This window comes from Pristiophorus japonicus, chromosome 13, assembly GCF_044704955.1.
Source record: "Pristiophorus japonicus isolate sPriJap1 chromosome 13, sPriJap1.hap1, whole genome shotgun sequence".
Lineage (NCBI taxonomy): Eukaryota > Metazoa > Chordata > Chondrichthyes > Pristiophoridae > Pristiophorus > Pristiophorus japonicus.
In genome coordinates, this window is record NC_091989.1 from 80,646,352 (window position 1) to 80,659,984 (window position 13,633).

Consider the following 13,633-nt stretch of genomic DNA (forward strand, 5'->3'; position numbering starts at 1 on the left):
ACTTGACCTCGTCCTCACCAATCTACCTGTCACAGATGCATCTGTCCATGACGGCATTGGTAGCAGTGATCACCGCACAGTCCTTGTGGAAACCAAGTCCTGTCTTCACACTGAGGACACTCTCCACCGTGTTGTGTGGGATGACCACTATTCTAAATTGGATGAATGAAAAGCAGATCTAGGAGCTCAAAACTGGGCATTCATGACATTGCCATCAGCAGCAGCAGAATTATATTCCACCACAATCTGTAATCCCATGGCTCGGCATATCCTTCACTCTACCATTACCATCAAACCAGGGGAGCAACCCGGGTTCAATGACGAGCATGCCAGGAGCAGCACCAGGCGTACCTAAAAATAAGATGCCATCCTCATGAAGCTGAAACACAGGACTACATGCATGCAAAGCAGCAGAAGCAGCATGCTATCGACAGAGCTAAGCCATCACACAGCCAACTAATCATGAGAACATAAGAGCATAAGAAATAGGAACAGGAGTAGGCCATTTGGTCCCTCAAGTCTGTAAGATCACGGCTGATCTGATCTGGGCCTCAACTCCACTTCCCTGCCCGCTTCCCATAACCCTTCACTCCCTTAGCGTTCAGAAATCTGTCTATCTCCACCTTAAATATATTCAATGGCTCTGCCTCCACAGATCTGAAGTAGAAAATTCCAAAGATTCACGACCCTCTGAGAGAAGAAATTCCTCCTCATCTCCGTTTTAAATGGGCGACCCCTTATTCTGAAACTATGCCCCCTAGTTCTAGATTCCCCCTCGAGGGGAAACTTCCTCTCTGCATCTACCCTGTCCAGCCCCCTCAGAATTTTATACATTTCAATAAGATCACCTCTCATTCTTCTAAACTCCAATGAGTAGAGGCCCAACCTGCTCAACCTTTCTTCATAAGCCAATCCCTTCATCTCAGGAATCAACCTTATGAACTTTCTCTGAACTGCCTTCAATGCAAGTGTATCTCTCCTTAAATAAGGAGACCAAAACTGTACGCAGTACTCCAGGTGTGAACAGAAGCAAGACTTCCCAACAGAATCAGAGTAATGCTCTGCAGTCCTGCCACATCCAATCATGAATGGTGGTGGATGATTAAACAACTAATGGGAGGAGGAGGCTCACTGAAAATCCTCATCCTCAACGTTGGCGGAGCCCAGTACTTGAGTGCAAAAGAAAAGGCTGAAGCACTCACAACCATCTTCAACCAGAAGTAGTTGATCCATCTCTCCCTCCTCCTGAGGTCCCACCATCACTGATGCCAGCCTTCAGTCGATTCGACTCACTCCACGTGGTATCAGGAAATGGCCGAGTGCGCTGGGTGTGACAAATGTTTCAGGTCACGACAACATCCTGGTTGTAGTGCTGAATACTTGTGCTCTGGAACTAGCCATAACTCTGGCCAAACTGTTCCAGTACAGCTACTACACAGGAATCTATCCGACAATATAGCGAATAGCCCAGGTACATCCTGGGCACAAAAAATAGGACAAATCTGACTGGCCAATTAGCGTCCTATCAGTTTACTCTCAATCATCAGCAAAATGATGGAATGAGTCCTTAACAGTGCTATCAAGTGGCACTTATTCACCAATAACCTGCTCACCGATGCCCAGTTTGGGTTCCGCCAGGACCACTTGGCTCCAGACCTCATTACAGCCTTGGTGCAAACATGGACAGAACAACTGAATTCCAGAGGTGAGGTGAGAGTGACTGCCCTCGACATCAAGGCAGCATTCAACAGAGTGCCAGGCAATGAACATTTTCAATAAGAGAGTCTAACCACCTCCCCTTGACAAACAATAACATCGCCATCACCGAATCCCTACCACCAACATCCTGGGGGTCACCATTGTCCAGAAACTGAACTGGACCAGCCACATAAAACGCCGTGGCTACTAGAGCAGGTCAGAGGCTGGGTATTCTGCAGTGAATGGCTCATCTCCTGACTCCCCAAAGCCTCTCAACTATCTTACAAGGCACAAGTCAGGAGTGCGATGGAATACTCTCTGCTTGTCTAAATGGCTGCAGCTCCAACAACACTCAAGAAACTCAACATCATCCAGGACAAAACTGTCTACTTGATTGGTACCCCATCCACTGGCTTAAATATCCACACCTTCGAAGACTTCTTCGACAGCATTTCCCAAACCAGCAACCTCCACCACCTAAAAGGAAAAGGGCAGCAGGTACTTGGGAGCACCATCAACTACAAGTTCCCCTCCAAGTCACACACCATCCTGACTTGGACATGTATCGCCATTCCTTCATCGTCGCCGGGTCAAAACCCTCCCTAACAGCATTGTGGGAGCACCTTTACCACACGGTTCAAGAAGGCAGCTCACCACCACCTTCTCAAGGGCAATTAGGAATGGGCAATAAATACTGGTCTTGCCAGCGACGCCCACATCCTGAGAACGAAAAACAATATTGGCGCATTAGTTTGTCTTAACTGAACTCTGCAATGCATCTACAAACGTGATTCAAACAATCACAGGCCAGGATACAATTGGTAGATTGTCGTAGAGCACTTTGGGAAGGGATTCTCCAATCACGTGCCTCTTCCGATCCCATTTCGCTCCTTCCATGTAAAGACCTTTAATGTAAACTCCATCCACCTAAAGTTAAAAATAAAATAATGATATATATAGTCACAAACTATCACAAGACTTTTTTTGGATAATGCCTGTACCATTCCATGTTTAAATATATGTTTGGCTTTAAGTCCCATCACAAAATACAGGTGCACATGTACTGGACGAGAACATTGAGCATTTGCCACTCTAATCATCCACCAATCGACCTTGTCAGTACTGAGGGAGTGCCGCACTGTCAGAAGTGCTGTATTTCAGATGAGATATTAAACTGAGGACCCATCTGTACTCTCAGCAGGATGTAAAAGATCCCATGGTACTATTTGGAAGAACACCAGAGGAATTCTCCTGGCCTGGCCAATATTTATCCCTGAACCAACCCCTAAAAACAGCTTATTTAGTCAAATATTTCATTGCTCTTTGTGGGACCTTGCTGTGTACTAACTGGATCCCGCCTGTTCTTCATTAGGAATGGGCAATAAATACTGGTCTTGCCAGCTGTGCCCACAGCCTGAGTGACTAGACTTCAAAAAATACTTCTCTGGCTGTAAAGAGCTTTGCGGACTTTTTGAGGTTATGGAAGGCGCTATATAAATGCAAGTCTTTCTTTTTCTTACATTCATAGGGGCCGAAATTGTCCCTTTTTTAGAGGCCTGTTAGTGCCTTTTGGGGGGGCACTAATGGGGCTGAAGAGACTCCCGGGGGCGGGACGGAGGGGGTGTTACTGGTTCCCAGAAATTGGCCGTGAGTTTGCGGAGGCGCTGCCATGGCGTCGCCGTGTCCCAGGCCGCCGCGCCATTGGTGATGACATCATCGCCTTGCGGATTGACACCTCACCCCGCTGCCCCGACCACTTACCGCCCCGTGGGGGACATTGCCCCGCGGCCCACAAGGCTGGCACGAACGAATGTCAACGTGAGCCTCATGGGTCGCGAAGCCGACCGACGTCCGCTCGCGGGCAGGACTTAAAGGGGAGGGCGCCAGCGCTCCGCGCCGCCATTTTAAGTGGTTTGCCGGCTCTCGGGTCGGCTCCGCTGTCGGCTTGCTAGCGTGGTCCAGGCCGCCATCGTGCATCTTGGCACTCCATTGTGGGTGTCAGGCTACAGGCTGGGTCCACATGCTGCCCTACTGGCCCAGTGGAGGCCATGCAGAGTGCGTGCAGAGTGCACAGTGGTCCGCTCCTTTAATTGACGAAGTGGGGTGTTGCAGCATGTCAGCACTACGCGGCGCATCCGGGCAGCGCTTCCCAGAGCGCCCCAGTAGCGCCCTGGGACCTGCCCCTGAAGGAAATGGAGCACGGGAGATTGCCCTCCGCTTCCTTTAAGGGGCGGTAAGCCCAATTCAGCGCCGGGCGCAAAAAACCCCGACCCCAGCTGCTTACCACCCTGAATCGGGGCTCAGGGGAATTTTGCCTCCATAGTGTCTCACCCTGTTAATGCTGCTTTTTGAACCAACTCTTTGGGAATATCTCCACCAAACAGTAAAAACCTTTTAGAGAATTTGCTCGTTGATCGAGTCAAGAGATGAGGGACCATGGAGCCTGTTGTAGTTGGCATGTGACAGTGACACGCGTGTGCATTTCCTGTGTGACATGCGATACCTCGGGGCAGTGCTGTGTCCCCACTCTCTCTGCTGCTTTGTAAAATGGGAAATCCCATCAGTTTTACAACTGTGAGCTCGCTGGTGAGCTGATCAGAGAGCAACAAAACTGATTTCATTTAATGAGAGATTTCAGTCACTGGATGGACTAATCCTGAAGCTTCAGTACCTCAAACACCTGGGAAACGAGTGAGTGATAATGCTGAGCTCAATGGCCCAGGTCTTGCTGTAACAGACTGTGAAGGACAGGGACTGACTCTGCGGGTTGAAGTGGTGGTGTGCGTTGTGTAATTTTACATCACTTCCCACGTGATCTGTTCGTTTTTATTCTGCTATTATTATTTTTGCCTTATATACTTGCTTTTTACAAATGATAGTACTCTGTATTGGAGTGTGTGGGGCTTCTGTGGGCCACGGTGCTGGCCAACAAACTCTGCAGCCACCTCTGCCTACATGGCCCTAAAAACCTGCAGCATTGGCCTTCTCCCAGAGGAGGGAACAGTGCATCCCTCCGTCTCTCCACTGCCCCCAACAATGTCTCCGATGGCAGGTCATTGAACCCAATGGCCCTTCTAAGAGCATTTGGAGCAGCCATCTCAGAACTCCCTTCCAGCTCTCAGTGAAGTCCAGGAATGATGAAAATGACCAGGTGCTGCTGAAACGTCAACCCCTTTAAGAACTGGAATGAGCAGGAGGCTGATTATTGCTGAATGAAAGGCAGCTGAAATTAAGTGCAGCTCTGGTAATAGCGCAGCAGCAGTGCCCCCCTGAGGCCATTAGCACCCCCCTGAGGCCATTAGCACCCCACTGAGGCCATTAGCACCCCCCTGAGGTCATTAGCACCCCACTGAGGCCATTAGCACCCCACTGAGGCCATTAGCACTCCTCTGAGGCTATTAGCACTCCTCTGAGGCCATTAGCACCCCACTGAGGCCATTAGCACTCCTCTGAGGCCATTAGCACCCCACTGAGGCCATTAGCACTCCTCTGAGGCCATTAGCACCCCACTGAGGCCATTAGCGCCCCCTGAGGCCATTAGCGCCACCCTGAGGCCATTAGCACTTCCCTTCATTTCCCAGGCGAAAATGCCCAATATTCCACAATTTTCAGCCCGTCTTGCCAGGCGTTAACTTTTCAAAATGCTAAAACTTACCGCCCCGCAAATTTTGCCCCGAAACCTTTTAATTAAACTGGTACTTGGACTTATTTCATATAACAGCATTTTGTTTTTTTTTTCCATCCAAATTCATTAGGCCCTATGTACACAACTTCTTGTTGTGATACTTAGTAAAGGTCTAACACTCCTACAAGTAATGTTGTCGAACTTCAGATAGAGATTCCCAGCCTTACATTCAACATTAATTTCCAGGATTAAAATATATTATTCAGACCTGATTTAAACCGATAACAGATAAATCTATTTTCCTTGTTGTAGATGCATTATATTGTTGGTTATGTTGTACATTTTTGAGTTGAAAGGTCAGAATAGGTCGCAGAAATCTGATAGATGTTCGCTTTATTTAACTTTCTTATACAACTTCCCAAGTAATTAAAGTGAATATTTCCTATCCGTCTATCTTTCTGGCCTTCTATTTCTCTAGAGGATATTGTACCATGAGCAATTAATTTAATTTTCAGAATTTAACTGAAAGTAAAAATAGAGTTTTCTAAATAGTGTGCTCCCATGAAACTTGCAAAAATTATGAAAAAAATCGAAGGGTTGGATCTTCCGGTCCTTTGCATTCCGTATTTCACCCCGGAGTGGCGGCAATGCCGGCGGTGAGGTGTTGTGGGCGGGCGGCCAGCCTCCAGCGCCCCGCGCGGGGTTTTGGGGCCGGTTTTGCGGCGGTGCGGTTTGTGATTCCCGCCCAACCCGTGCGCCCCGCAGCGCGCCCCGCAGTGACCACCGGGGAAATCAGGGCGGTCCAACAATAGCGACTGCACAGAGGTGAGTAACGCCGTCCTAAGGTAAGTGTGATTGATTTATCGTTTAATTTTTTTTGCCATTTATGTTGTAGTGGCGAGGGCAATGTGTTGGGAATGTTTTTCAGGTTTATCTTCCCCACCCCCAGGTGTCTTTAGCTCGGGAGTTTCCCATCCTAACACCCCCCCCTTAGCGCTCTGCCCCACACTCAGGGCCTCGCTGCCCAATGTTACTGACTGAGGCGCAAACTGTTCCCGGGCACTAACTTCACCTCTCCGCCGCCATTACCACCCCGAAATTGGCATGTTGGCCTTCATAGCGAGGGGATTTGACTACAGGGGCAGGGAGGTGATGCTACAGTTGTACAGGGCCTTGGTGAGGCCACACCTGGAGTATTGTGTACAGTTTTGGTCTCCTAACTTGAGGAAGGACATTCTTGCTATTGAGGGAGTGCAGCGAAGGGTTCACCAGACTGATTCCCAGGACGGCGGGATTGACATATCAAGAAAGACTGGATCAACTGGGCTTGTATTCACTGGAGTTCAGAAGAATGAGAGGGGACCTCATAGAAACGTTTCAAATTCTGATGGGTTCAGACAGGTTAGGTGCAGGAAGAATGTTCCTAATGTTGGGGAAGTCCAGAACCAGGGGTCACAGTCTAAGGATAAGGGATAAGCCATTTAGGACCGAGATGAGGAGAAACTTCTTCACCCAGAGAGTGGTGAACCTGTGGAATTCTCTACCACAGAATGTTGTTGAGGCCAATTCACTAAATATATTCAAAAAGGAGTTAGATGAAGTCCTTACTACTAGGGAGATCAAGGGATATGGCGAGAAAGCAGGAATGGGGTACTGAAGTTGCATGTTCAGCCATGAACTCATTGAATGGCGGTGCAGGCTAGAAGGGCTGAATGGCCTACTCCTGCACCTATTTTCTATGTTTCTATGTTTCTATGAAATCAGCAAAGCTGAAAATCCAGCCCTAACTACTCTCAGATTGTATGGTTTGGATGTGCACGCTCGGTTTAATAATATAAAACTAAAGTACACGACAATAACATCCCCTCTCTACACACTACTGAAACAAAACTAAAAATTATCCTTGAAATCCTGAATTGATTTCTGTTTAAATATCTGTGCAAAGTCCCACATTCTGTGGGCAGGCACCGCGTCGTGGGAAGTGTGTTTTGACTTTGCTGTTTTCCTTCAGGCTATGTGAACAGGCTCGCTGTGTTACAGCGCTACAAACATTTACTTGTGTGGGTCTCTCTCACATACACATATAAAAAGCATCAATTTATATCGAACATCAAGCTAGGAAAATTGAAACCTTTTTATTCTAGTTTGACATGTTTCCTGGTTTTGAAGATGGGGGGGGCGGGGGTGAAATTCCGTTGTGCCCTGTTTGGGGGCGGTAACATCCGGGAGGCGGGACATTCTGCGCCAGGCGCGGAGGGACTGCCCCGCTCGCTATGTTGGGGTTACCGCCCCGAAAGCAAATGAAGTGCAAAATAATGTGTTCCATTTCCTTTCTGGGTCAGGAGCGAGACGTGTCGGGAACGGGGGGGACAGGTCGGGAACTGGGGGGACGGGTCGGGAACGGGGGGGACAGGTTGGGACCGGGGGTACGGGTTGGGAGCGGGGGGACAGGTCGGGAAGGGGGGGGGGCGTGTTGGGAGTGGGGGGGATGGGTCGGGAGCAGGGGGGAATGTGTTGGGAGCGGGAGGACATGTCGGGAACGAGGGGGACGTGTCGGGAACGGGGGTATGGGGCGGGAGCAGGGGATTGGGTCAGTGGAAAATCAGGATTATTAAGAAATACACCAAAGGATGCGGAGGATGGGTGGGCTGGATAGGCTGAAGGGCTCCTCCTGCTGAAAGAGTCACTATGTAGATGGATGTGGGATGTCTCTCGTGGCAGAGTGGGTTGGTGACCAGCGGAGTCATGCCAAACTTATGGAATCTGAGTAAGTGAGCTTAATGCTGACTGCGTGTCAGGCGGGTGTAATGTTTGCACCTGTCAGTATGCTCTCAGGTTTGTGATACAGAAGAAGCTGGTAGACTTCTTCTGGAACAACAGGAAGCATTGGGTCTCTGCCGCGGTCTTGAGTCTCCCGCTTAGGGAGGGCGGTCAGTCGTTGGTGTGCGTCAGCGCCCAGCTAGCGACTTGCCGTCTTCAGACCCTGCAGAGATACCTTTACGTTGAGCCCCCTCCTAGCTGGCGTGCACTGGCGACGTATTTCTTCCGCCAGGAGCACAGCCTCAACTACGACACGCAGCTCCTGTTTGTGAGCTTGGGGGGCGTCAGGACCGCCGTCCAGGGGCTGCCTGTCTTTTATAAGGAACTCACCAGGGTCTGGAACAAAGTCTCCACCAAGCGCAGCTCTCCCCCGGCTGGAGTGGTGGCTGTCCTGCAGGAGCCGCTGCTCGGGAATCTGTACCTCCACGACCGAGGTTTTAGGTGGCAGTCGGACGAGAGGGCTGTGGCTGGCGAGATGACCAGGGTCAGGGACCTGCTCGATGGTGGAGGAGCGGGCTGGATGGCGCCAGACATGCTGGCGCGGCGCCTAAATTCGGCCGACGTCCGCCGCGCGGCCTATGGCATCGAATCGCTAAAAACAGTTCTGGGCCCTGACTCCGTTAGGTGTGTCGAGGAGGCTCAAGCACATGGGGAGATCCCATCCGAACTGACCCCCGTCCGGACGGAATTCCTCATCGGCGCCAAACCCCAGAACCTCCCTCGGGAGCCGGCGCCTCACAACTTGAGCCGCCTCGGGGAAATCCCCTCCGTGCCTTTCAGTTCTGCGCGGAGAGGTTTCCTGTACGGGCTGCTCCTGCACACTCTCAACTTTGCCATCCTCGCCTGTTGTCCGGACACGCCATGGCGTACCATCTTGCCGTCCGGAGGAGGCGGGGGTCCCTGATGGAGGGCACTCTACGTGGGAGTCCTCCCACTATTCATCGGGGACTTGGCCTGGAGGGTGGTGCACGGAGCAGTCCCGTGCAATCAATTATTAAGTCGGTTCACGGGCTCCCAGGCCGCTTGCAATTTCTGCGGTCTGGAAGAGTCCGTGTTCCATGTTTTTATGGAGTGTGCGAGGTTACAGCCCCTGTTTTATTATTTAAAGGGGCTGCTCCTCAATTTCTGGTTGCACTTCAGTCCTACACTCCTGATCTTTGGGCACCCTGTGCGGAGGGGAGCGGGTAGGTCCTCGTAGGACTGCTCCTGGGCATGGCCAAGGGTGCCATCAGCAGGCGGTCGAGGGGGTCGTTCAGCCTGACTGCCTGCCTCTCTTCCGCGCGTACATCCGCGCCAGGGTGTCCCTAGAGATGGAGCACGCGGTGTCCACCGGTACGCTCGCGGCCTTCCGCGAGAGGTGGGCGCCGGAGGGACTAGAGTGCATCATCACCCCCGGCAACCAAATTTTAATTTGATTTTATGATTTAAAGTTCAATTTGTTTTAATTGCCGGGGTTTTAGTGTCCCCCTCCACTTTTATAGGGGGCACTTGTAAAATATTGAATTTTAATGCCCTAAAAAAAAACACACAAAAAACCCTACAAAAATACAAAAAAAAACAAAAAAAAACAAAAAAGAGGGCTGTTATAAGTGTCTGGAGTGTCCCCCAGATCGGGGGGCACTCGATCTAATGTTTATTTGTACTCCCCAAAAAGAGTTGTGATACAGAAGAAGCTGGTAGACTTCTTCTGGAACAACAGGAAGCACTGGGTCTCTGCCGCGGTCTTGAGTCTCCCGCTTAGGGAGGACGGTCAGTCATTGGTGTGCGTCAGCGCCCAGCTAGCGACTTGCCGTCTTCAGACCCTGCAGAGATACTTTTACGTCGAGCCCCCTCCTAGGTGGCGTGCGCTGGCGACATATTTCTTCCGCCAGCAGCACAGCCTCAACTACGACTGTTTGTGAGCTTGGGGGGCATCAGGACCGCTGTCCAGGGGCTGCCTGTCTTTTACAAGGAACTCACCAGGGTCTGGAACAAAGTCTCCACCAAGCGCAGCTCTCCACCGGCTGGAGTGGTGGCTGTCCTGCAGGAGCCGCTGCTCGGGAATCCATACCTCCACGACCGAGGTTTTAGGTGGCAGTCGGACGAGAGGGCTGTAGCTGGCGAGGTGACCAGGGTCAGGGACCTGCTCGATGGCGGAGGAGCGGGCTGGATGGCGCCAGACATGCTGGTGCGGCGCCTAAATTCGGCCGACGTCTGCCGCGAGGCCGATGGCATCGAATCGCTAAAAACAGCTCTGGGCCCTGACTCCGTTAGGTGTGTCGAGGAGGCTCAAGCACGTGGGGAGATCCCGTCCGAACTGACCCCCGTCCGGACGGAATTCTTCATCGGTGCCAAACCCCAGAACCTCCCTCGGGAGCCGGCGCCTCACAACTTGAGCCGCCTCGGGGAAATCACCTCCATGCCTTTCAGTTCTGCGCGGGAAGGTTTCCTGTACAGGCTGCTCCTGCACACTCTCAACTTTGCCATCCTCGCTTGCCGTCCGGACATGCCATGGCGTACCATCTTGCCGTCCGGAGGAGGCGGGTGTCCCTGATGGAGGGCACTCTACGTGGGAGTCCTCCCACTATTCATCGGGGACTTGGCCTGGAGGGTGGTGCACGGAGCAGTCCCATGCAATAAATTTTTAAACCGGTTCACGGGCTCCCAGGTCGCCTGCAAATTCTGCGGTCTGGAAGAGTCCGTGTTCCATGTTTTTATGGAGTGTGCGAGGTTGCAGCCCCTGTTTTATTATTTAAAGGGGCTGCTCCTCAATTTCTGGCTGTACTTCAGTCCCACACTCCTGATCTTTGGGCACCCTGTGTGGAGGGGAGCGGGTAGGTCCGAGGGCCTCCTCGTAGGACTGCTCCTGGGCACGGCCAAGGGTGCCATCAGCCGGTCCAGGCAGCGGGCGGTCGAGGGGGTCGTTCAGCCTGACTGCCTGCCTCTCTTCCGTGCTTACATCCGGGTCAGGGTATCCCTGGAGATGGAGCATGCGGTGTCCACCGGTACGCTTGCGGCCTTCCGCGAGAGGTGGGCACCGTAGGGCCTGGAGTGCATCGTTACCCCCGGCAACCAAATTTTAATTTGATTTTATATGTTTTAAAGTTTAATTTGTTTTAATTTCCGGTTTTAGTGTCCCCCTTCCCTTTTATAGGGGGCACTTGTATATATTCATGCTTTTTGTGCCCCCAAAAAAAACCCAAATAAACATAAAAAACACAAAAAAAACCACAAAAAAAAGGGCATTGCTAAGTTTTTGGAGTGTCCCCCAGATTAGGGGGCTCTTGATTTAATGTTTAATTATGTTTTTTCTCCAAAAGAGTTGTGATACAGAAGAAGCTGGTGGACTTCTTCTGGAACAACAGGAAGCACTGGGTCTCTGCTGCGGATTTGAGTCTCCTGCTTAGGGAGGGCGGTCAGTCGTTGGTGTGCGTCAGCACCCAGCTAGCGACTTTCAGACCCTGCAGAGATATCTTTACGTTGCGCCCCCTCCTAGGTGGCGTGCGCTGGTGACATATTTCTTCCGCCAGCAGCACAGCCTCAATTACGACACACAACTCCTGTTTGTGAGCTTGGAGGGCGTCAGGACCACCGTCCAGGGGCTGCCTGTCTTTTACCAGGAACTCATCAGGGTCTGGAACAGAGTCTCCACCAAGCGCAGCTCTCCCCCGTCTGGAGTGGCAGCTGTCCTGCAGGAGCCGTTGCCCGGGAATCCGTACCTCCACGACCGAGGTTTTAGGTGGCAGGCGGACGAGAGGGCTGTGGCTAGCGAGATGACCGGGGTCAGGGACCTGCTCGATGGCGGAGGAGCGGGCTGGATGGTGCCAGACATGCTGGCACGGCGCCTATCCTGGGCCAACGTCCGCCGCGCGGCCGATGCCATCGAGTCGCTAAAAACAGCTCTGGGCCCTGACTCCGTTTGGTGTGTCGAGGAGGCTCAAACACGTGGGGAGATCCCGTCCGAACTGACCCCCGTCCAGATGGAATTCCTCATCGGCGCCAAACCCCGGAATCTACCTCGGGAGCCAGTGCCTCACAACTTGAGCCTCCTCAGGGAAATCCCCTGTGTGTCTTTCAATTCTGCATGGAGGGGATTCCTGTACGGGCTGCTCCTGCACACTCTCCATTTTGCCATCCTCGCCTGCCGTCCGGACGCGCCATGGCGTACCATCTTGCCGTCCGGAGGAGGCAGGGTTCACTGATGGAGTGCACTCTACACGGAGTTCTCCCACTATTTATTGGGGACTTGGCCTGGAGGGTCGTGCATGGAGCAGTCCCGTGCAATAAGTTTTTAAGTCGGTTCATGGACTCCCAGGCCACCTACAATTTCTGCAGTCTGGAAGAGTCCGTGTTACACATTTTTATTGAATGTGTGAGGTTGCAGCCCCTGTTCCAATATTTGAAGGGGCTGCTCCTCAAATTCTGGTTGCACTTCAGTCCCACGCTCCTGATCTTTGGGCACCCTGTGCGGAGGTGAGCAGGCAGGTTGGAAGGCCTCCTCGTAGGACTGCTCCTGGGCATGACTAAGGGGGCCACCGACCGGTCCAGGCAGCGGGCGGTCGAGGGGGTCGTTCAGCTCAACTGTCTGCCTCTCTTCCGCGGTTACATCCGAGCCAGGGTGTCCCTGGAGATGGAGCACGCGGTGTCCACCGGTACACTCGCGGCCTTCCGCGAGAGGTGGGCGCCGGAGGGACTGGAGTGCATCATCACCCCCGGCAACAAAATTTTAATTTGATTTAAAGCTTTGTTAAAGTTTAAAATGTTAATTTGTGGGTTCTAGTGCCCTTGACAAAAGGGGGCATTTGATTTACATTTCAACTAAAATAGTTGTAGAGCTGTTGAGTTGGGAGTGGGTTAGCCAGTCACATGATGTTCACAAGACTCAATAAAACCCCAGCCAGTTGGGTTCGGGGGATCCACGATGAGGCAGGTGGTTGTGAGCCCAGTGGATGAACTGGTAATGTGTAATGTGATTGTTAAACCTTTGCTAATAAACCAACTAGTTCTTAATAGCAATGTGTTACTATGAATTCTTAAGCAAAGAACCCATGGAGCAAATATATTACAGCTGGTCACTGGAAGATTTAATGGACATAGGAAGTCCAAGATAGTTTCATCAGTGGCCATGGAACAAATAAATATTCCAAGTGAAGCACTTGGACAGTTCCTGGAAGTGAGCGGTAGGATGGGGGGTGGTGTTTGTGCTGTAATGTGAAGTTAGAAAATGTCCCTTACTGCTGGCGCTGGTATGTCATGATCCTGGTCAGTCACATGGAACTGGAACTCCAGGTGATCTATTGGGATCCGATACTTCCTTGCGTGGTTCTGGAGAGCACCTGTCAGGAAGCTCTGAGTGAAGTAAAAGCCAGAGATCCAGAAGATTACTGGGGTTCCTTTAATGATCCAGTCCTGAAATACATCACAACACAAGAGAGATTTAAAATAAGTACACATACAACAACACTGAGCCAAAGGAAGCATTAGGACAGGTGGAAGTTAAAGAGGTAGGTT

General features: G+C 51.5%; 1 protein-coding gene across 1 annotated transcript in view; it reads right to left on the reverse strand.

Moving 5' to 3' along the window:
* LOC139278130 (dynein axonemal heavy chain 3-like) overlaps nt 1-13,633 on the reverse strand; it is a 485,560-nt gene that overhangs the window by 7,474 nt on the left and 464,453 nt on the right. The window contains exons 65-66 of the mRNA XM_070896786.1: nt 13,358-13,531; nt 2,515-2,625 (exon numbers count right to left, since the gene is read on the reverse strand). Coding sequence (XP_070752887.1) covers nt 2,515-2,625; nt 13,358-13,531 — 285 coding nt within the window. The remainder of the gene's footprint in view (nt 1-2,514; nt 2,626-13,357; nt 13,532-13,633) is intronic.